General features: G+C 36.1%; 3 protein-coding genes across 4 annotated transcripts; all 3 read left to right on the top strand.

The window, feature by feature from the left end:
- The first annotated feature begins 394 nt into the window (after positions 1–394).
- On the top strand, positions 395–4,357 carry LOC141701573 (uncharacterized). Of its 2 annotated transcripts, none has more exons than XM_074505202.1 (10): positions 395–647; positions 746–859; positions 1,458–1,540; positions 2,276–2,359; positions 2,559–2,634; positions 2,734–2,806; positions 3,372–3,445; positions 3,627–3,720; positions 3,904–4,000; positions 4,101–4,357. In XM_074505202.1, exons 1-9 carry the CDS (start codon positions 518–520, stop codon positions 3,965–3,967), a joined length of 792 nt encoding a protein of 263 aa, XP_074361303.1. In that variant the 5' UTR covers positions 395–517; the 3' UTR covers positions 3,968–4,000; positions 4,101–4,357. The 2 variants fall into 2 exon arrangements, with proteins under 2 accessions (XP_074361303.1, XP_074361304.1); XM_074505203.1 differs by having other exon boundaries at positions 396–647; positions 749–859.
- Positions 4,358–4,504: 147 nt separating this feature from the next.
- Positions 4,505–7,179, top strand: LOC141701575 (uncharacterized). Its single transcript, XM_074505204.1, has 3 exons — positions 4,505–4,762; positions 5,869–6,401; positions 6,479–7,179. Exons 2-3 carry the CDS (start codon positions 6,207–6,209, stop codon positions 6,896–6,898), a joined length of 615 nt encoding a protein of 204 aa, XP_074361305.1. The 5' UTR covers positions 4,505–4,762; positions 5,869–6,206; the 3' UTR covers positions 6,899–7,179.
- Positions 7,180–16,537: 9,358 nt separating this feature from the next.
- Positions 16,538–20,643, top strand: LOC141701577 (uncharacterized). Its single transcript, XM_074505207.1, has 7 exons — positions 16,538–16,744; positions 17,092–17,127; positions 17,228–17,365; positions 17,831–17,917; positions 19,213–19,260; positions 19,342–19,418; positions 20,196–20,643. Exons 1-7 carry the CDS (start codon positions 16,673–16,675, stop codon positions 20,341–20,343), a joined length of 606 nt encoding a protein of 201 aa, XP_074361308.1. The 5' UTR covers positions 16,538–16,672; the 3' UTR covers positions 20,344–20,643.
- The last annotated feature ends 1,232 nt before the right edge of the window (positions 20,644–21,875 follow it).

Genomic DNA, 21,875 nt, shown 5'->3' with positions numbered 1-21,875 from the left:
ACTAACTTGTGATAAAAATTGTAAAAATATTATTTTTTATGAAAATATTTGCAAAATTAGGATGTTGTATAATGGATTAGTATTTATTTTGAATTGTGTAATATGATGTATTTCGATGGCCATTTATGTTGGAAATTATGTTATAAATTTGCAAAATGTATTTATGTAAATATTTTTTAGGATTCAAGTTTCAAAATGTACTTTTATAAATATTTTTATAAAATAATTATATTTTCACAAAAAGATTATAAAATTTAGATATTTATGAAAACACCCAGATTCAAGCATTTTAATCGGCTAAAGTTTATATCTCTTCATAAAAAAATACGTAGTCTCTCTCTCGCTCTCCCCTTCAAAAAATAAAATAAATAAATAAATAAAACACATTCTCTCAGTCTTTCTCCCTCTTTCTCGTGAATATCGAAATAAAATAAATAAAACTCTCTCCTCTCTCCTCTCTCTCTCTCGTGAATATCGAACAGTGCTCCTCCTGACTCAACCGAGTCGACTCACTTCAATGGACGCAACTTGTTGTCTCTTCAGAGCTCTTAAATTCAAACCATTCATTTTCAACTTCCCCAAAAATCCTATTCTGGGTGTTCGAAATTATAACTATTCATCATCATCTGCAAGCACAATTCATACAGGTCATTATATTTCAATTTCATTTAATAAAGTTTAAGTTTTTATATCACTGTAGTTTTAGCTTTATATAAATATTTAAAATTATGAAGTGTGATTGTAGCAGTTAACACAGTGAAGAGAAAGTATGATGCATTGTTGTTGGATGCTGGAGGTACCCTTTTGCAATTAGCTCATCCTGTTGAAGATATTTACTCCTCCATTGCTCTTAAATATGGTTAGCTCTTCTTTTCATTTTTTTTCGTTTTCGCTATATAATTTGTTTTAGACCATTTTGTCAAAATCCGACAATTAAGGTGAGAGTAGGCTAAAAAAGAAACAGAATTATGCGGGGTTAGACATAAATTAATCTTTTATATACAAAATATTTGAATACCATTAATCGTTAGAACTTAGAAGAGACCTTTGCTGCATAGTGCGTTTAAGAACAATGCTTATAGTTCTTGGTATCATGCTAAATAGCTATGATCTAGAAATGCTGCTCTACTGTTTAAGGTGTTGGGATATTGGAGTTGGTAGCTTAACATGGTAAAGTGTTGAGAGAGTTGGGAACTTATCAAATTTACTTGTTGCTATTTCAAGAATCTTTGCACGAAAATATAAGTTGTTACATTGACAAAATTGCAGGAAACAATTAATTTTATAAAAGGGCAGTTCAATCATTTGAAATTATTAATGTGCAAAATTTTGTTTTTTCTGGCTTTTCTAAATGTACTATTCTTTGGGCTGATTAGGATGGATATAAATCTATAAATATTCAGTTTTGTTTTATAAATGTGTGCATTCGGAGGAGTTAATATCAGTGGCATTGACAGGTCTGAGTATGTCCCCTGCTGAAATAAAGCAAGGATTTAAAAGAGCCTTTTCTGCACCATGGCCTGAAAGACTTCGATACCAGGTGAAACGATTTTTCTTTTTCTTTTCTTCACGAATAGGCTATTGGCCCAGTGCCATCACCCTCCACCCCGCTGTGTGGAGGAGGTTGAGGGTTCAAGCCTTTTTAAAAGCAAAGTTGGTGAGTGTGCGTGCAGCTGGCCAAAAAAGACTAGAATTTCTTCTTATGCATGTTGACTTGTGCTTCACATTTAACCACAAAATATAGAATTATCGTATTTCTCTTTTGTTTGATGTAGTATTCAATGCTTTGATGCTCTTTACCGAGTAAAGTACTTAACTAGAGTCTACATCATACAAATTACCATGATGTAAATGCATTCTAATATACATGTCACATAAACATATTCGCACATAGGGCCTGCTCGTTATTTAGATTTCCGGTCTCCTGGTAGAAAAAGTGCTAAAAAGTTAACTAGAGCTACAGGAACATGAAAATAGTTTATGAAAAGATTTAGCAAAACACATATTTATGGCTAAGCATAGCTGATAACCTCAAATTAATTTCAAAAAGAAAATGTGGTTTACCTGTCCTATCTCCTTCATATTGTTTGTGTAAAAATGAGACGAGTAACTAATAAAGAACACTCGGAATCTTTTCTATTAAACTGGTTGCCGTGCCTTGTAAGGTATTTAAGAATTTATAACATAGATTATTTAAGAAATTTCCCACATAAATATGGTGAGAAATAAAATATGTGGATATAAAATACCTTATATTTATCCATGTTAATAACAGGGAGATGGAAGGCCATTCTGGAGACTTGTTGTTTCTGAAGCCACAGGTTGTGCCAGAGACGATTATTTCGAAGAAGTTTACCAGGTACTTAAACATGATACTTTTTTATTTGCATTTGAGGGCAGGGTATTGAGTTCGTCCAGTGCTCCAATTTCTATTTTGTCAAATATATATAGATGACTTTGTTAGCAGTTGACCACGAAGGAATGTTGTGATATCATCACTGCCTGTCTCCTGTTAAAGTTGATGCTGGATTTTCACACGGCTGCTTGTTTCTTGTCAGTATTATGCAAATGGTGATGCATGGTGTCTTCCACCTGGAGCTCATGAAACAATAGTCATCCTCAAAGATGCCGGAGGTAATATTTATCAAGTAATTTTTTTTGTTAATGAATATATATCTGAAATTGATGTTTGTATATTATACTTATTGTTTGATATCTCTCACAATGGCACAGTTAAATTGGCTGTTGTATCCAACTTCGATAATCGTCTAAGGAAGCTATTGAAAGATTTGAATGTTGTAGACCTGTAAGCATCGATACTCTTACTTGTCCAGCCTCTCATTGCTGTTGTAAACTTACTATTGGAATCTTGATATCTATAACAGCTTATGATGTTCGCTACTGTAGGGAGCCTTGGATCATCCTTGATACTTGTTAGATAGCCAATAAGATGCAGTTTGGTTCGTCATCCAATACGAACCAAAGCAAACATAGCTAGCATGTTCCTCTTGAAACTAAGCAAAAGAAAAACCAAAGAACAATATAAATAAAACTATGGGTGTGTAGAGTACTAATAAAATAAATTAATTTTTTCAAAAATTAGCAGAAGAGAGAAACAAAGAAGACAATTAAAACAAACTGTAAGTTTGGAAAGTACCAACTAATGACCACAAAACACACTTTAAGTCCCAACTGTAGGGCTAACCCAGCTTCCCCTATACCCGAACTTCGATACTGTGGTAACTTTCACAACCTATGCAAAATATTAAATATGTGTTTTAGTATACAAAATTTGCAGTATTGTTTAGCCTTCCCAGACAGAGCAGATGATTACAATGGTCAGCATTAATTTTAGTATGACCCTTCTATAGGTTTGATGCTGTTATCATATCTTCGGAGGTTGGATATGAAAAACCAGATGCAATGATATTTAAAGCAGCTTTAGGTATACATAAAAAATCACAAGTATTCTATTCTTATTATGTAATTATGAAGGGGGTTTACATTGTATACAATATCAGAGAATCTTATGTACTGCTTCATTGGCTTTCACATATGCATCTGGACCTTAAATTTCTGAAACAGGGTATATAGGTAAAAGTTTTCTAATGTTTCAAAATATTTAGACCACGTAAATGTGGAAGCCTGTAGAGCAATACATGTTGGTGATGATGAGAAGGCCGACAAGTTGGGAGCCAGTGCTGTTGGGATCCACAGCTGGTAAGTTTTACTTGATTTGCCATTTGCCAAGACACTTTCTACTCATATTTTTGCCAAATCCCCGTTGCATGTTTACCTTATGATGTAAGAATTTTATATAACTTGTTAAACAAGTTCGGAGGTACATAAATTTGAGAATTTTCAGGATATTGTTTGTGTTTAAATAAAAACTGATTCATGCAGGTTATGGGGAACAGATGTAAAATCCTTTTCAGATTTACAAAATAATATTCTCCTTCCAGAATAATAACTTTGCAAAGGGCTTACGTTTCATCGACTGGTAATGGAAACTGGCTTTAGCCTCGTGCATCATCTCATTATGAATATCAGACCTCATATAGTGCTCCTACATATAAAGCTGACTTAGTTCGGCAATGCAGCCTGCAGGTTGAGATTTTGTGTTCATGCAATGCAAGGCACTCTACAATAAGAAATGGAAAAGTGATGTGCGAACAATATTATTATTATTAGACTATAATTTTAGGAGATGATCTCTTTGCTTAATTTGTCAACCTCTCTCAATGAGGTTGTTGTCCTCTATTTATATCAAGTCCCAAATGGGCTTTATCTTACAAATTGGGCCTTCTTGGGCTTTACATTATGTTCCGTAATTATTCTAACTATGATTCCTTTGGGTCGTCTTGTCTTTGTTCAACATTTGTCCCCCTCCCAGTTCAAGCAATTATCTTTAGATTTGCGCTTTTATTTCGGGACATGAGAGTTATCAAAATGAGCAAAGCGTGGTAAAAAGGAATAAAATAACGAGAGGATTAAATGCTAGTAAAGTAAAAATAAAAGTAAAGATAAAAATAAAATAGAAAAAAGGAATGTGTTGTGCGTATTGTTGTACTTTAACTTTGCTTCCTTTCTTCTTCTTTTTTTTAAACGTATAAGTATTTTGGTTTTTATTTTCTGGGGACTATTGATTGGACATTGGAGCCTTGGGACTGTTCGGCTTCTAATTCTAGTTAAAAGAAAAGGAGCGGCTGACCGGATTACTTCCTATTTCATCTCAAATTCTCGGCATCTGCAGTAACCGCCTGTGAGTCATCTTCCACCTCTATATTACCTCTTACTTCTCTTGATTTAGTTTGTTCGATTATAATAATTTAATGGATCAATCTAGTTCGTCATCTATCCGTACTGTCTCTGGTCGAGATCCTGGTAAACGGCCCCTCGAGGAGGGTGATCAGGAATCTTTCTGGAATTTGAATAATTTGGAGATTCCCGATTTAGAGCAATGTGGATCTTTTGATTTTATGAACGAAGATGAACTGTTGAAGGGCGTTCCTACAGGACCTCTCCCTTCGCCCCCTTTGAGCCCTCGAACGTTAGAGAGGAGGCGTCGAATTGTTGAGGATAGTCTTCGTGCGGGTATGGAGGAGTTTGGGGATAAGTCGAGTTTGAATTATTTAAGTTATTATATTACAAAGGATCCTCCAGTAGGTAAGTTGAAATCATACGTGGATTTATCGAATGGTTATCGTTATCGAGTGTCGATTGCTGATGAAAGGGTATGGATGATGTCGGAGTATGGGATGCATAGGATACCGATAATCCTTTTTCACTTCGGGCTCCGGCTACCTATGCATCCATTTTTCTTGGCGATGTTCGAGGCTATTGGTTGTCAGTTGACGCCCAATTCCCTCGCACATTGTCGCTCTCTGTTGCGATAGGAATTTGATTCCTTCATTTAAGTTTTTTCTTCTCGATTTATGCAGTTAGGTATCACGATGGGCAGGTTTACTTCGACTGTCCTTACAAAAGGGTTAAGATTGTCAGTGTTAGGTCCTCTAACTCGGGGTATCACTCCAAGTAGTTGTATTTTAGGGGGCTGGATTTAGAATTCGTGAAACCGTGTGGGAAAGTAAGTCAGCTTACTATCGACTACTTGAATAATCTCGAGAAGTGTGATGTGAAGTATTTGAACGGGTTTCATGGGGTGGCATCAGTGTACACTCATCTTCAGTTAAAGGAACCTGATTTTTTAGAAATGCATGATTGTAAGGGGGGAATTTTCAGTGATTCGTTCCTTCTTCTTTTTTTTATTGTTGTATTCTTTCCTTCTCTCCCCCTTTTCTTTTTACTGTTACTTCTTGTATTAATATTATTCGTGATGAATTCTTCTTTTGGCTTGTTTTGCATTAGTGGCTGGAGCTTCTTTGGGGAAGATATTGAATAGCGGGGTTAAAGGAGAGATGGACAAGGCTATGATGTTGCTTATTAAGAGAGCATCGAGGAAGAGTGCTGATGGTGCCCCCTCTGGGCATTCTGTGTCGATCGAGTTATTGGATGACCAAGGAAATAAAGTTGTAGAAGATCCTAGGAAGGCTGTGTCAGATGTGGAGCCGGCTGATCTGAATTCTCGCAAGAGGGGACGTCGATAAGTGGAAGAGAAAAATTGTGGAGATGGTGGGTTTGGTGAAGCGGACGCGTCGGTTGGTGGGGTGAACAGAACCCTCACATTGGTTGGTAACAGGGCGACAATGGCTCCTACTATCGACCTCCGATCAAAAAAAGAATTTGTGAGGGTCGAGATTCAACCCCACGAACGCTGGACAGGTGGGATTACTGTGCCGCTGAGGGTCTTCAACGTTTTTCATCTTCCTCAAGATGCGATTGCTTTCGACGGGCGTCGTCGAGAGGATTTAGCGGATCGATGTAAGAGCCGGGCTGGAAGGGTATGTTAATTAATTTTTTTTTTTTTAGTACCTTGTCTTGTTTCATTTTTGATTGTTGTAATTTTGAATTGTGGTAGTTTTTCGCTGATTTCATGCATGTCGTGGAAGAATTTCGAGCCGGTGGAAGTGATGAGGCTCGAGCGAAGTTGGAAGCTGAAGTGAGCACTCTTAGGGCAGAGAAGAAGAAGCTCGAGGCGAATTACTCGATTTTAGAGAAAAGGTCATTTGATTTGGTTAATGCGAACACCGCATTGTCAAAGAAAGTAAGTGAGATGGATGTTAAAGGCCAATCGATGGATGCGCAGGTGTCGGAGCTCGAGCAGAAGCTTCGCGATGCTGAGAAAGAGCGCGACAATCTGAGGGTCAAGTGTGAGGCCTTTGAGCCTCAACTTGATGGGATGAATTCATCATATAAGCTTATTGTTGACGAGAATACCGCTTTGAAGACGGATGTTGAGAAAGGGATCGAGGATATACGTCACGGGGCACACTTTTGAAGACTATGTATGTGACCTCGCAACTTCGCGTCCTGATGATCCGACCGATAAGAATTGAAGGCGGGGAATGCCCCGTAGATAATGTATTGATTTTAAGTTTTATTTAATGACTTTATGGTTTCTGTGAAGTTGTGAACTTAGGCTTTCCAGATGTTGATCTTTAGATTTATGTTATTTCTTGCTACTCGCTGTTGGTGGATTTTATTTGTTGTTTGATGGTATTCTGTGTGTTTATGTTTAAGGAGATATCTCTATTTTGAGAACTTAAAGTGTTCTTTTGAGTTGCGATATAACTTTCCTATAGTTAAAATATTCGTTTTTCAAAAATATATTGTGTTATTGTTCCCCGTTCGTAGCTATCAAGCACATTTGTTTTACTTGGCTCTTCTTTTTTTCTTCTTTTTTATAACACTGAGTTTTTCATGTCGTCGAATCTATTAAAGGTATAATATAGAGATAATTCCACTTGATTGATTTTTTCTTTCTCTTTCTTTTTGTGGGGTAAGCGGGCGACGAATTATAGTATTTTCGCAAAATGACTTAAAGCTTTCATAACTTAAATTCCCTCGATGGGGATCTCATAACGACCCTCATTGCATCGAGGGTTGGTTTTTGGTAGGGCCCTGCGGCCTCGAAGTTTTAATCATTACATAGAGAATTAATCATTGGTAGAATTTTTTGAGGTGGATACCATTCCAGGCATTCTTAATTGGTTGACCATCGAGGTACGAGAGCTCGTAGGTTCCTGTGCTGACGACCTTCGATACTTTGTATGGGCCTTCCCATGTTGGTTTAAATTTTCCTGAGATTGTTGGCTGTGATGCGGCGGAGTCTCGAAGGACGAGGTCTCCCACTTTAAATCGTCTATTTTTAACTTTCTTGTTGAAGTACCTCGCCGTCTTCTCTTGCTGAGCGATCATGCGAAGTCTAGATTCCTCTCTTGTTTCTTCAAGTAAGTCATTGTGAAAACGCAATCCTTCAGCTGCGAGAGAGGGATCGAAGACCTCGATCCTGGGGGAAATCAGGCTAATCTCGACAGGCAAAACGGCGTCGACACCGTACGCGAGGCGGAAAGGAGTTTCTCCTGTTGCACTTCGAGGAGTTGTTCTGTAGGACCACAGCACATTAGGGAGCTCATCAACCCAACATCGGGGAATTTCTTCTATCCTTTTCTTTAATCCTTGTAAGATGGTTATGTTCGTTACTTCTGCAAGGTCATTGGCCTGTGGGTATGCAACCGATGCTTTGATGTGTTGGATTTTCAAGTCGCTTAAAGCTTTCTCGAATTGTGCGCCAACAAATTGCGTCCCGTTATCCGAGACTAAAATCCTTGGAATTCCAAATCGAAACACCACATATTCCATAAAAAATTCAATCATCTCTTTTTCTCTGATCTTGGAGAAAGGTTTTGCCTCGACCCATTTCGCCGCGTAGTCGACTGCAACCACGATGTATTGACACTGACCTCTAGACGTTGGGAAAGGTCCCAAGATATCGACTCCACATTGATAGAAAGGACAAGGAGCGAGGATCGAGTTGAGCTCTGTTGTGGGTCGATGACTCACGTTCCCATGTCGTTGGCATGCCTGACATTTGCGGACGTAACTTTTACAATCTTTTCGGAGTGTGGGCCAATACATCCCCTGTCTCATGACTTTAAGAGCTAGGTTCTTTCCTCCGAGATGTTCGCCACATATTCCCGTGTGAACCTCGAGGATTGCTTGGTCGGCCTCTTCTGGGCTTAAGCATCGGAGAAATGGTTCAGTTAAAGCACGTCGATACAACACTGAACCGATCGTGCAATAATTTCTTGCCTTAAACATGATAGCGCGGGCTTCACTTTTTTCCATGGGAAGTTTGTTTTCTAGGATGTACTCGAGAATAGGGCTTCGCTAGTCGGGATTGCTTTGAATATTGTGGACCATCACCATGTCGATAGCGGGGGATTTCAAGTTGTCAACATATACTGGGTCGAGGTTCAATTTCAGATTGGACGAGGCTAACTTGGCGAGGGAATCCGCCCATTGATTTTCTGTTCTATCCACATTTGACAGCTTCTATGAGGAGAATTTTTTGAGCAGCTCTTATGTCATTGCAAGGTATTTAGCCATGCTTTCATTGTGAGTCTTAAACTCTCCGCTTATTTGCTTAGCCACCAGTTGGGAATCGCCAAATATGTCGATGATATCTACCTCGAGGTCCATTGCCAATTTTAATCCCGCAATTAATGTCTCGTATTCGGCCACGTTATTTGTTGCTTGAAATTCGAACTTAAGGATTTGCTGGACTTTAAATCCTTCTGGGCTGATAAGAATTATCCCTGCGCCGCCAGAATTTGAGGTCGATGATCCGTCAACAAACAATAGCCACGGCCTTGGCTGGGTTTCCTCGGGGTCTGACCCTTTGGTCTTGAATTGGCATTCTGCCACAAAATCTGAGAGGACCTGAGCCTTTATGGATGTGCGTGGTTTATATTCGATGTAGAATTGACTTAATTCGATGGTCCATGCGGCGAGTCTTCCTGTCATATCAGGTTTGTGCAAGATTCTTTTGAGCGGCGCATTTGTCAACACATGTATTTCCCTTGCTTGGAAATAATGTCGGAGCTTTCTGCTTGCAATGACCAAGGCGTATACGAGCTTTTCGACCTGAGGGTACCGGGTTTCAGCGTCCCACAATGAGTGACTAATGTAGTACACGGGGACCTCCCTCCCTTCGTCGAGTCGAACAAGGACGGCTGCAACTGTTTCATCGGACGCCGACAGATAAATGCGAAGAGCTTCGCCTGGGATTGGCCTAGTGAGGATGGGAGGGTTCGTTAAAAATGTTTTGAGTTATGTGAAGCTGGATTTGCACTCATCGTTCCATTCGAATGATGTTGACCTTGAAGCCTTTTTTATGGTGGCGAAGAAAGGAAGACATCTTTTGGACTATTGAGGGATAAATCTTTGAAGGGCTGCTATGCACCCTGTTAGCTTTTGCAAGTCTTTAATGGATTTTGGATCCTCCATTTCTAGGATGGCTTTTGTCTGTGCGGGGTCAGCCTCGATGCCTCGCTGTGTGACCAGAAACCCCAGGAACTTGCCTGACATAAGCCCGAATGAGCATTTGTTAGGGTTGAGACGCAAGTTATGCTTCCGAGCATTTTCAAAAGTCTCACGAAGATCAAGTGAGTGGTTAACGGCGAGTTTGGACTTGGTTATCATGTCGTCGACATAGATTAACATGTTTTTCCTATTTGTGAGCCAAAGATTGTGCCCATCATCTGTTGGAAGGTTGCGCCAGCATTAATCATTCCGAAAGGCATGACTCGATACCCGAATACTCCTCTGTGAGTAATGAATGTCGTTTTTTCCTAGTCACGAGAATCCATTTTTATCTGATTGTACCCTGAAAACGCGTCCATAAAGGAAATGAGTTCATTTCCTGCTGTAGAGTCGATCAGCTGATCGATGCTTGGGAGTGGGTAGAAGACTTTGGGGCATGCTTTGTTAACGTCCGAATAGTCGACACACATTCGCCACTTTCCATTGTGTTTCTTGACTAAAACGATATTGGAGATCCATGTGGGGAACTGGACGGGCTCGATGAATTTAGCTTCGAGGAGTCGATCAATTTCTTGATCGATAACTGCCCTTTTTTCATCGGAGAATATTCGATGTTTCTGTCGTACTGGAACAACGTTTTTGTTGATGTGGAGAGAGTGGCGTGCGACGACCTCGGGGATTCCTGGCATATCTTTCGGGTCCCAGGCGAAAATATTAGCGAATTCTCTAACAAGGTCAATGATATCTTATTTCAAATGTTTAAGAAGTCATTTTCCCACCTTGGTTGTCTTTGATGGGTTGCCGATGACCACTTCGATCTCTTCCATTTCTTCTGCAGGGAAACATGAATTCTGGTTTGTAGATTCAATTGAGTTGCGGGGGTCAATCTCGAGTACCTGGTTGACTCCTAGATCTTCTTCCCCCTTTTTCTTTGGGGAAACTGTTGTCAGGTAACATTGTCTCGCGGTCGTTTGATCTCCAATCATTTTTCCGACCCTGAAATCAGTGGGAAAATTCATCTTCAAATGGGAGATTGAAGTTATTGCCTTTAGGGCTGTGATTGTAGTTCGGCCTAAGATGGCGTTAAAACTGGAAGAAGCACTGATCACATGAAATTTAACGACTTTCCAAACCTGACAAGGTGGTGAGCCAAAGAGAACTGGCATATCAATGGTTCCTACCACATGGACCTCATTTCCGGTAGATCCGTATAACGGCGTTCGAGAATTCTCGAGCCGTCGATCTCCGATGTCCATCCATGAAAAGGCTTGCTTTTTAAGGTTGCCCATGAGTCGATGGATCGAGGGGACAGATTGCTATACCATCGGAGTGTTGTGCCTTGAAGGCATGTAGAGAAAAACTGACAACGGGTGATTTCAGAGTGGCCGAAGAAAGCCATTCGTCCGTCGAATGTGTTGAGAAATGCTAACGGGTCTGAAGATCCGTCGAAGTAATCGAGGGACGGGGTTTTTAATGTTCTGTCGATACGTGCTTTCTCGAGGAGGAGGGATAAAGGGCTTTCAGAGACAGTTTCGAATCCTGATTTATTGCTCATGATGTTATGCATTTGGGCGATTTCTTCTTGCATTTTAGCAAATTCTTCATGTGATATGGACTCCGTGGATTCAGTTTGGCATGAAACCTCGGCGGATGGCACTGTCCGTTGTCGACGCTCACGTGGTTGTGAATAGGTCGATTCTGCCAATGGCTCGTATTCATACTCTGCATCATCGTCATCATCATAAAATTCTTCATCTTGCTCTTTGTTTTGTATCGTTGTTTGTTGGAGCTCTCGTCCGAGACGGTGAATTTCACGCTTTTGCGCGAGTTTGGCCTGCAGCCTCCGAGTCTCGCGCTCTAGCAGCTCTAGCTCTTCTTCTGAATCAAATGGTTCTTCTGGTTCTTCCAGATTCTCTTGGTTTTGAACTCTTAGTTTTTCTTTCTTTTCTAAATGTAGTCGCATGTCGCTTGAAAGAACTTTTTTGCCTCTGGAGGTTTGTATTCTAAAACGCTGATCTGACACAGATTTTCTCTTTTTGTCTCTTTGACGTGTATCTTTCCAGCTCTCCGGTTGATCCTCAAGAAGGCCTTCAGGTGGAGGAAACAAACATTTTGGCTTTAATGTCAACTGCTTTGGAAGCTCACAGTCATCGAAGGCCGAGGGATCAGCGGCAGGTTCTGCCGTCAATTCTTTCACTTGTGTTGGTCCGGCTGTTCCCGAATCAATCTCTTTTACAATCATTTTCTGGTTGGATCTGTTAAAGCAAAGCTCCTTCTAGCGCCAAATGATGTGCCAACAATATTATTATTATTAGACTATAATTTTAGGAGATGATCTCTTTGCTTAATTTGTCAACCTCTCTCAATAAGGTTGTTGTCCTCTATTTATATCAAGTCTCAAATGGGCTTTATCTTACAAATTGGGTCTTCTTGAGTTTTAGATTATGTTCCGTAATTATTCTAACTATAATTTTTTTGGACCGTCTTGGCTTTGTCCAACAAAAAGAAACAAATTTTGCTGCTTCTAGTAGACTTTTAGTAGAAGGGTAGTACATAACCAAAAGTAATTTATTTTCTTTTACCTTCACTTTCTTCTCGAGCGCAGACAAAAGTTTATATCCATTTGACCATTCTTTCTTCCCTCCATTGTATGCATAGCTCTCAATTGAATAAATAGTAGAGAATTCTTCTTCAGTCGATCTTGGTTAATATTTCGTGTATGCTTGCTTGCCTTTTGAGTCTGATGATTGTTTTTCGATAGCGGACATTGTAAGCAATACAGGGGAAGAGAGGGGATAATGTGGATCCTGGTTTACCCCAATTAAGAAGTAAAAGGACTGAAATGCTTACATCCGGGATTGGAACCCTATTTACAAACGCAATCCAAACCGTTGTTATCAGTTGGGAAATTACTGTCGAGCACATCTCAATATAACCAAACCAGTTTGAACACCAACTGGAGTTACAACGTCAACATGCCATACAAGGTGCAGTAAATATAACAAGTTTATAGAAAATTAATTTAGACTGGTTCGTGTCACGGTTTGTTTTTAATATTATATGATTTTTAAAATTAATTTGAAATGAAAATTTTAGGCTCTGAAATTTATTTATTAGATATTTTTAATGGCATGATTTGATAATAATTTTAAATATAAACATGTAAAGTTTAGTGTTATTTTAGTTTTAAAAAAAATCACTAATTAAAAATTATTGCTTTATTGATATTTATAGGCGTGTTAATGAAATCTAATTATGTTTTAATTAAAAAGTTTTAATTAAAAGGTAACTCACATCTACACAAATTATATTTAATTTGGTATATCGACAAATTCTAACTAATTATATTCAGATTTATCTTAGTTTAATTTGTTAAGTCAGGATTAATTATAAAAAAATATGTACTGGTGGTAACAAAAATTATGTATAAATGGTAAAAAAAATATGTTAACATGGATAAAAGTAAATATTATTTTAGTTGTTCTAAATATTTTTTTTGTCTTAATTTTGATTAATTATGAATTAATTGTATAATTTTTTTGGTTGGAATGAATAACATATATTGATTTATTTTAGTCCGACGCAATTTTGCTAACTAAAGAATCATTTCTATTTTCGTTTTATTAAAATAGTATGGATATCCTTAATTATATAAACCCAAACATTGTACACAGATCTACTATCGACCTTTTAGTCGGATCCCAATATCCTACTCTTTTAAGTGTATGTTATATCTGCCAATGAAATAGGTAAATTTTAATTTTATTTTAACACGAATTAATAATGTAAGAATTATCTTTAGTTTTAATTTAGTTTTAGTTTTAGGGTAAATCAATAATACATACTATTTTGTTTTAAGCCCAAACCCGTTATATCAACTAGTTAATTACATTTATTTTATTTTTAATTTTACTTTGGTTCTGAATGAATTTATTTTATTTTAAATTGAATAGGGAATATATTTTATTTTAGCGTGATGAAGTTATATCGACCAATGTATTACTTTTCAAATTTTATTTTTGTTTTACCCCAGTTCATAAAATATTTTTTAGCTATATCGATAATATTTATTATTTTGAGCAGCATCAACCAAATTCAACTAATTACATTAGTTTTTTTGTTTAATTTTATTTTAGTCTGGGTAAATATAATTTTGTCTTAGACCAAATAGATAATATATATAATTTTGTTTTAACTTGATGACATTTTATCAGCTAAACGAATTTACTTTCAAATTTTTTATTTTGTTTTAACCCGTTTATTATTTTGCTTTACTCTGATGACATTATATGGATCAAATGAATTTTCTTTCAAATTTTTATCAGTCTTTATTATTTTATTTTAGTATGAGACTTCAAATTCAACTAACTGTAATTTATTTTTATTTTTTTATTTAAGATTGAATTAATAATATAATTTTGTTTAGCCCGATCCAGGTAAATATTATATACTATTTTGTTTAAACCAAGATCATTCGACAAGTAAAAATTCCTAATGAGAGTTGACTTCCTATTTCTCTCATTTTCCATCTCACTCGCCGCCTCCCCCTCTATCTTCATACACTCAGTTTAAATAACTATTGTCATCGCAAGAGACGTATTCTCCTCTCTTGTTTTTTCTGTTTTTCTTTCAATAATTTTCAATAATCTTCATCCTTTGGGTGAAATTTTTGATTCGTGCATCCATATTTTTGGGTGTTTTTTATGTCTCTCCTTTTGGAGTGGTTTGTATCTCTCGTTTTGGAGTGGTCGGTGTGTTTTAATATGTTTTGGTGTGTTCGATTTTGTTATTTTGGTCCGTTGATAATGATTCAATTGGTGTATCGGGAGATCTGGAAAGCTAGCTTTGAATCTGAAACAGTGGTGATTATTACAAAAACTCACCTTGCACAACGAAAGATTGTTCAATATATGGGAACATCGGTATCCCCGGCCTCAGTTGGCGTAACTGACGGGTATGAACACGGAACTATCACCTGTTTTTTAGTTTTTTATATGCGCAGGTCAATTGTGACACTACTGTTTTCAAGATTGTTGGTGTCGACTCGATTGCTCTGAAAACCTTTGTAATCATTTTTATTATCAAGAATATTTATATTCTGTTTGTTAAATAATCTGAAAATAGAATGACTAGATATTTAGCTCATTTTATTTCCCAGTATGGTTGTATTATCAGTTTGAGGATTTGTCCTGATTGTATTTGAGAGTTTTAATGAATGTTTTTTGTCAAAAAAAAGATCATTCGACATATTATAATTATATTTCTATTTATATAATTTCAGTGTAAATATTAATCTATTTATAAGAGTGTTTTATTTTAAATATTATTATATAAAAATAATGATCAAACCGACTACCAACCAAATTTAGTCTTTAGTATAGATAGTACACATTACTCCTCTTTAGTCCTTAAATATTACTCCTATAACATAATTATTTTTTACACTAAATTATCCAAAATTTTAAGAAGCTGACTATTTTTGGTCGATAAAAAATCTGCTCATTATTTCAGGAAATTGCTTGTAATTACATTTATGACTTAAAAAAATCAATAAATTTTAAGTTTGCTTATATATAAAATATTTTTTTCACTTTTTTGGTTAATAATTTTTCTGGTTAATAGGCCAACTTTCTCATATGATTATAAAACTTGGACATTTAAATACATAAGTATAGATTTATAATTTAAAAATAATTAATTAATAAAAAATACCATTAAATATGTATGGGTGTAATTTATAATATCAGGAAAATTAGGTGAATCCATCCTCTTGCCCATTTCTCTCTACGATATTAGGGATGTACGGATTAGTTTGGTCCGGATTCTTGTTTTTTTCGAACCGAACCAGTAAGAACGGTTTTTTGAAATTCAAAACCAAACCAGATCAATTAAATGCCGAGACGAAACCAAACCAGACCATAAAATAACGGATTGGTTCGGTTTCGAACCACGGTTTGAACTTAATCATTTACTTTGTTTCGTTTATATTAAACTTACAACCAAACGGTTATTTAAGTCAATATAATATAAAATTTATTATATATTACATATAAGTGTGTGATATATATATTTACAAATATTTAGTTTACATATGACTTTCATATACTTTAATTTAATTTAAATAATATTAAGTATATGAAGTAGAGTATAACTACGACATATTAACAATTAACTAAATTTTTATTTACAAAGTAATTTGATGTTTTTAGTATAATATACACTCACACACACAAAACCATAATTTATAATCATAACTCATATTTATATACTAGAATTTATATATATTATTATACAACGGTCCAGTTTGATTTAAACGGTTTTAATTTATTGGAAACTATAACCAAACCATTTATGTGTAAACGGTCCGGTTAACCGGACCCTTAAAAACGGTTTTAGCGGTTTCGGTTTTTCTTGGTTCGGATTGACATGATCCGGTCTGGATTTACGGTTTTACGAATTTTTTGAACACCACTTTGGGATATCATGAATTTTTTAAAGCACTATTTAAAAAGAAAATGTCGATTAAATAATATTATATATATATGGGCAAAAAAACAGAAGTCGGCCGTTAAATAGCTTTTGAAGTACGCTGGTTGTGCTTTTGCCGTAAGCAATGTTAACCCTCTGTATAAAGCTCATAAATAAAATACAAGTTCCCCCTCGTCGTTTCTTCTCCGCTTTGTTACACACACTGAGACACATAATATAGATTGCTAGTTGTGCTTCTATGGCTGAACAATTATCCAACCGCTCTTTATTTGGTGGTGCTATTGTCTGCAACTTCGCTCACAGGTTTCAGGTACCCCCCTCTCTCTATCTATCTCCCTCCCTCCCTCTCTCTCCCCCTCCTGGGATGCCTAACGAATCAACTATCTCTCTCTCTCTCTCTCTCTCTCTCTCTCTCTCTCTCTCTCTCTCTCTCTCTCTCTCTCTCTCTCTCTTTCTCTCTCTCTCTCTCTCTCCCTCTCCCTCTCTCCCTCCCTCTCTCTTTCCCTCTCCCTCTCTCTCTCTCTCCTGTGATACCTAACTAATTAACTATTTCTTTGATTGTAATCTCTCTCTGCTCTCTCTCTCTCTCTCTCTATCTCTCCCTCCGTCTCGTTGATTGGTATATGACTTGGAATGTTATGTTGTTGTGAATTGTAGGATGTGTGCGATGTTCGTCAAGTTCCTGATCATCAGGTTTGTTTCTTTAACGTGTCCTTTTTTGTCCTGTTAGTTTCATTATTACTTCAATTACAATAGGTTTATTGTTAATTACAAAATTATGTTATTTATATAGGAGGCATTTGTGGACCCTGGGAGGGATGAAAGTTTGATATTTGAGTTGTTGGATTTTAAACACGATGTTCTCGATAATGGAAGTGCTACTTGGTTCTTTCAAGACCTTGCCTCTGAACAGGATGCTGGCGGAACCATGGTAACATTATGTCCCCCTTTTTATTATTGTTCTTTCATATTTTTACTTATTGTGTGCGTTTGAACAAATATAAGAATGCCTTCAGCTTATATTGTGTATTGTGTTTTCTTATGAGAATTTTGTTGATATAATGATGATTGTAGGTTAGAGTCTAAAAATATAAATATTGTAGTCTACTCCTTTTTATCTTATTTTTCGCCCTTTTAACTTTTCTTGTCAAGTTGGCCTGTGTCTTTATTCTAATCATATAGTTGCTAATTTTTGGATTGAGAAATAAAAATCTAAGACTTGATGTTCGCTCCCTCCTGTCGAGGGACTAGTTAGGCATTATACAGTACTATTACTATTATAGTTGTATGTGCTGAACTGTAATTTAATTGCAATTTGATCATTTCTTAAATCAGTTAACACTGTATACATAAATTTAATTTGCTGCTTCCTGATTGTGTTTCCGCCGATATCCAGGTTATTGAGCAGTCAGGAGCATTTGAGGCTGAGTGGTTGAGGTTTAGAAACATGCCTGCAGTCGTGACCACCGCCGTCGGACAAATGGTATGTACACTTATATTAAATGCTGTCACATTTGTTCTCCATTTTGGACTTTATTGTGTTTTGTTAAATTCAAATTTCTCTTTCATTCTCCTATAAAAATATTACTTTGGATATTGATGTTTACCTAGGCACAAGACTGTGTTGGTATCCTGTTTACACGATCCACCAATTGTTCATCCGGCTAACTTATATTCAACTTTACATTTCGTAGTTTTACTTGACACTAATTTCTCTCTATCTGCTAGGTGTTTGGGATCATATTGATATCTTCCAATTAATTAATTGCTTCCATGGTCAACGTTAATTGTCGGCTTAATTCATTATAAAGATTCACCAGCCTGTCTGCCCATGCTACCATTCTCTTACTCGGATTTTCAACTGTATTGTAAAATGTCCTTAAGAAGTTGAGTAGGGCTATTGTTTGTTGTTGTTAAGAGGGAGGATGAGATGCATATGACCAATTGCTGATCCTAATTGTGAACTAGTTATGACACTGAAGTCGTGTTGAGTGGCTGCATATTATGGTGCCCAAATTTCAAAATGGAGTTGATATGACAATATGACATTTTATGGACTCAGAAGGTCTAAGCCCTACATATATTAAAACATTATAAATCTATTTGGAGGGACATGCTCTTCTCCCATATATGATAGTACTTCGACGCTGCAAAGAATTGATTTAAGTTGTATCAGCCTTATAAAAAAATGTAATTTTATACTTTGAAAAAAGCAAGTACATGAAAAAGAATCTGAAGTATTTAATCTTTAAGCTAGAGCTAGTTATTTATAACTTACGAGGCAAACACCATGGCTGGTCTTTTGCTTTGTTTCTATATGTCTCTAGGCTGCTACTAGATTTTAATAAAGCTGCCGGATACTCAAGAGTCTAATATCAATATGTTTATTCAAGTGATGTTAACCATTAATTAAAGTTTGAAAGTTCTGAGAAGAAATATGAATCTTTGTTTTGAAATATATGAAAACTGGTAGGACTCGAACAAAAAATTATCTGGGAAGAGCTTGCCAATGAAGAAGAGATTTTTGGCAATCGAGAGGATCAAGATATCAGTTTGCTTTAATGCCTTCACAAATTTCCGTCTCCCCTATTTGGTTTTAAAAGGAAGGCCTTTAAGACACATCCCTGTACAATTAGGTTTATTTGTAGCTTTTTGCTTTTTGAGTTTTGTGAAGGCCTCGAGGCTTGTCTCATGGTTAGCCGAATGCATATCACCCCTTAATTTGCTTGTATGCCTAATATTATAATTCTGACTACTGTCTGTTCTACTCACGTACAGGCCATATCTAAGGGGCGCCAAGGAAGGGAAGCTCAAAATATTGTGAAGGCAAGTTCTTTGTTGTTTTCATATATCCCTTTTAGTTATATGCAATCAAATTAAACGATGAGTCCATTTTGGTTCCTGCAGGTATATCTTGCAAATTTACGCCTGAAGGAAGTTGGCACAGACGTACTTATCACTGCATATGAGCCCCTCTTAATAAAGTAAGTCTGAACAAGTTTTTCTGGCTATATAAATCAGTGTTCCATGGTTTTGTTTTCCTTTGGCTGAGATGTAGGTCTGAGTTGTACTGGACTACTGGTACAGTATCACATACCAGACATGCACATTTAGCCTGGCAAAGTTAATAGAATTTTAAAAGGAGCGCAGCACTAGCAGTAATTCACAGTGTTAAATATTTAATTTAGTGTCATGATAGTTCTAGAAAATGTTGAGTAGAAGGTAATACAGATATGATAAAAAGAATATCGTATATTGTATATCAGGCTTTTTACTTGGCTGACTTTGTTTGAAATTCGGTTGTATATATAGACCAATAATTTTAGCATATTAGTAGATCTTGGTTTTTGTATTATCACTAGTGTTCGTGCAAAGTCTGCACATCAACTTATCAACACAAAAGTCTACACATAATTACATGTGTATATGCCCTATAATTTTTTTTGTCAGGGTACATACCCTATAATCTGAATATAAAGTACTAAACGTTTAAACCACATACATTAAATAATTGATAACTGAATGAAGGTCCTCAGTTAATTAATTCTAGAGCATTTATGTAATTTTAATTGGTTTGTTATTGTAGTTTAGGAGCACATAGGCCTTGTAAATTTATCATGATGTATAATGGTCAAGTAAATAGATGCATTATATTTGGATATTGATTATGCATTGCTTCACCAGAATCTACTGGTTGTATCATAGTTTGTTAAGAAGGAAAAGAGGCTATACCTGTTATTTACACTTTATCATTGTTGCAGCCATCTTAGTGAGAGTGCCAATGCAGTCGGAGCTGGTTTAGCTGTACCTGCAGCCCAATCTGGATTTATGCCAATGGATGATGTTTTTAAAGCAGCAGTCTCAAGCTTCAGAGTCCTGGACTGGAGTCTTTTTGGTAGTCATGCTTAAGAATCCATAGGATGGCTGGGGGAGCACCTTAATGTTGTCTTGCTTTCTTATCCAAGAGGAATCATCTGTCTTTAGCATTACTAGGAAAAAATCTTATAACCAATATTAAAATTTTGCTTTGTTTTTTTTTAGGAAAAAATAGTTTGGTTGGGCAAATTTTTTGGTTATGATGCAAACAGTTGAGATTGTAGTTTCCTGGTGGACTGCAAACCCCTTTCTTCAGTTGGCTTATTGGTGATTTGTAGTCTGAAAGTTATGTTTTGTTGGTTTATTGGTTACAATCACTTTCCTATGTTATTATTCTCTTGTTATTTTTTAACTTTGTCTCGGTTGAACTACTCAAAATGTAAAAACTTGTAAATTTGTATCGAAAAAAATTGTTCATATATTATTAATTAAATAATTTATATCGTTCTGGTGAAGTCAAAAATGAATTCCACTAACAGGTAGCAAGTATATCAACTAAAAAGGTAATGCAATAAAAGTTGTTCTAACTTGTAACTAAATAAAATTGATTAGTCAAAACAAAAAAAAAATTTTAGTTAATTTGTAAAATAAAATAAAATACTAACATAAAAAATTTGAACAGTTCAAATTGATTGAATAATGACACTTCTGTTAAAATATTTGAATAAATATAAAGTAATTGTCAAAATGTATCGAGTAAGTCTCTCAAATCTTATCGAGGAAGACTTGTAAAACTTATCAAGAAAGACTTGTAAAGCTTATTGAGGAAGTTTTGTAATACTTAATAAAGAAGATTTGAATAGCTTACTTAGTAAGCCTTGTAAACCAACTACTATAAATAGCTCATTTAGCTAATGAAATGAAAAATAAATTTTTTCTCCATCTTCTATTCTCCTATACTTCCTCTACATTAAACATTACTAATATTTAGAATTCAAGGTTTATAACACGTTATCAGCACGAGTCTTTGCCAACTAAAACTTTATTCTCGAAAGAGCTACGACTTATTCTGACCAACGAGTCCCTATCAACTAAAACTATTTCATAAAAGAGGTACGTTTTCTTTTCCTTATTTTATTATAAATATCACTTCATATTTATGTTACTGATTGAAATCTATAAAGATGGCTCTGCCGTCAAGTAATACTACTATAAAGATGGCGCTGCCGTCAAGTAATAATCAAAAGTTTTCTGGCCGGCTATGCCGTCGTAACTTTTGTATAAAGTTATTATTTCAACTTACCTGTTTAAATATTATGTGACATATTATATCTTATTTAAAATCTATTCAGAATGACGAATCTTGCAAAATTAGAGTTTGTTGCCTTGGATGTTTCGGGGAATAATTATTTGTCATGGGTCCTTGATGCGGAATTACACTTTAGTGCTAATGGCCTAAAAGATACTATTGACCCGGAAAAAATCCCAACTGTTGAACAAAATGGCAACGTGATGGTTATAACTCTGGCCACCAGAAATGGCAACGTGAAGTGCCAAATAAAAGAAAGGCACCCCAAGAAGGAGAGAACCGAGGCATCTGTCATATGTGCGGATCTGAGGGGCAC

The sequence above is a fragment of the Apium graveolens genome, unplaced genomic scaffold (genome assembly GCF_009905375.1).
Source record: "Apium graveolens cultivar Ventura unplaced genomic scaffold, ASM990537v1 ctg4114, whole genome shotgun sequence".
Classification (NCBI taxonomy): domain Eukaryota; kingdom Viridiplantae; phylum Streptophyta; class Magnoliopsida; order Apiales; family Apiaceae; genus Apium; species Apium graveolens.
This window is presented reverse-complemented; position numbering and strand designations above follow the sequence as displayed.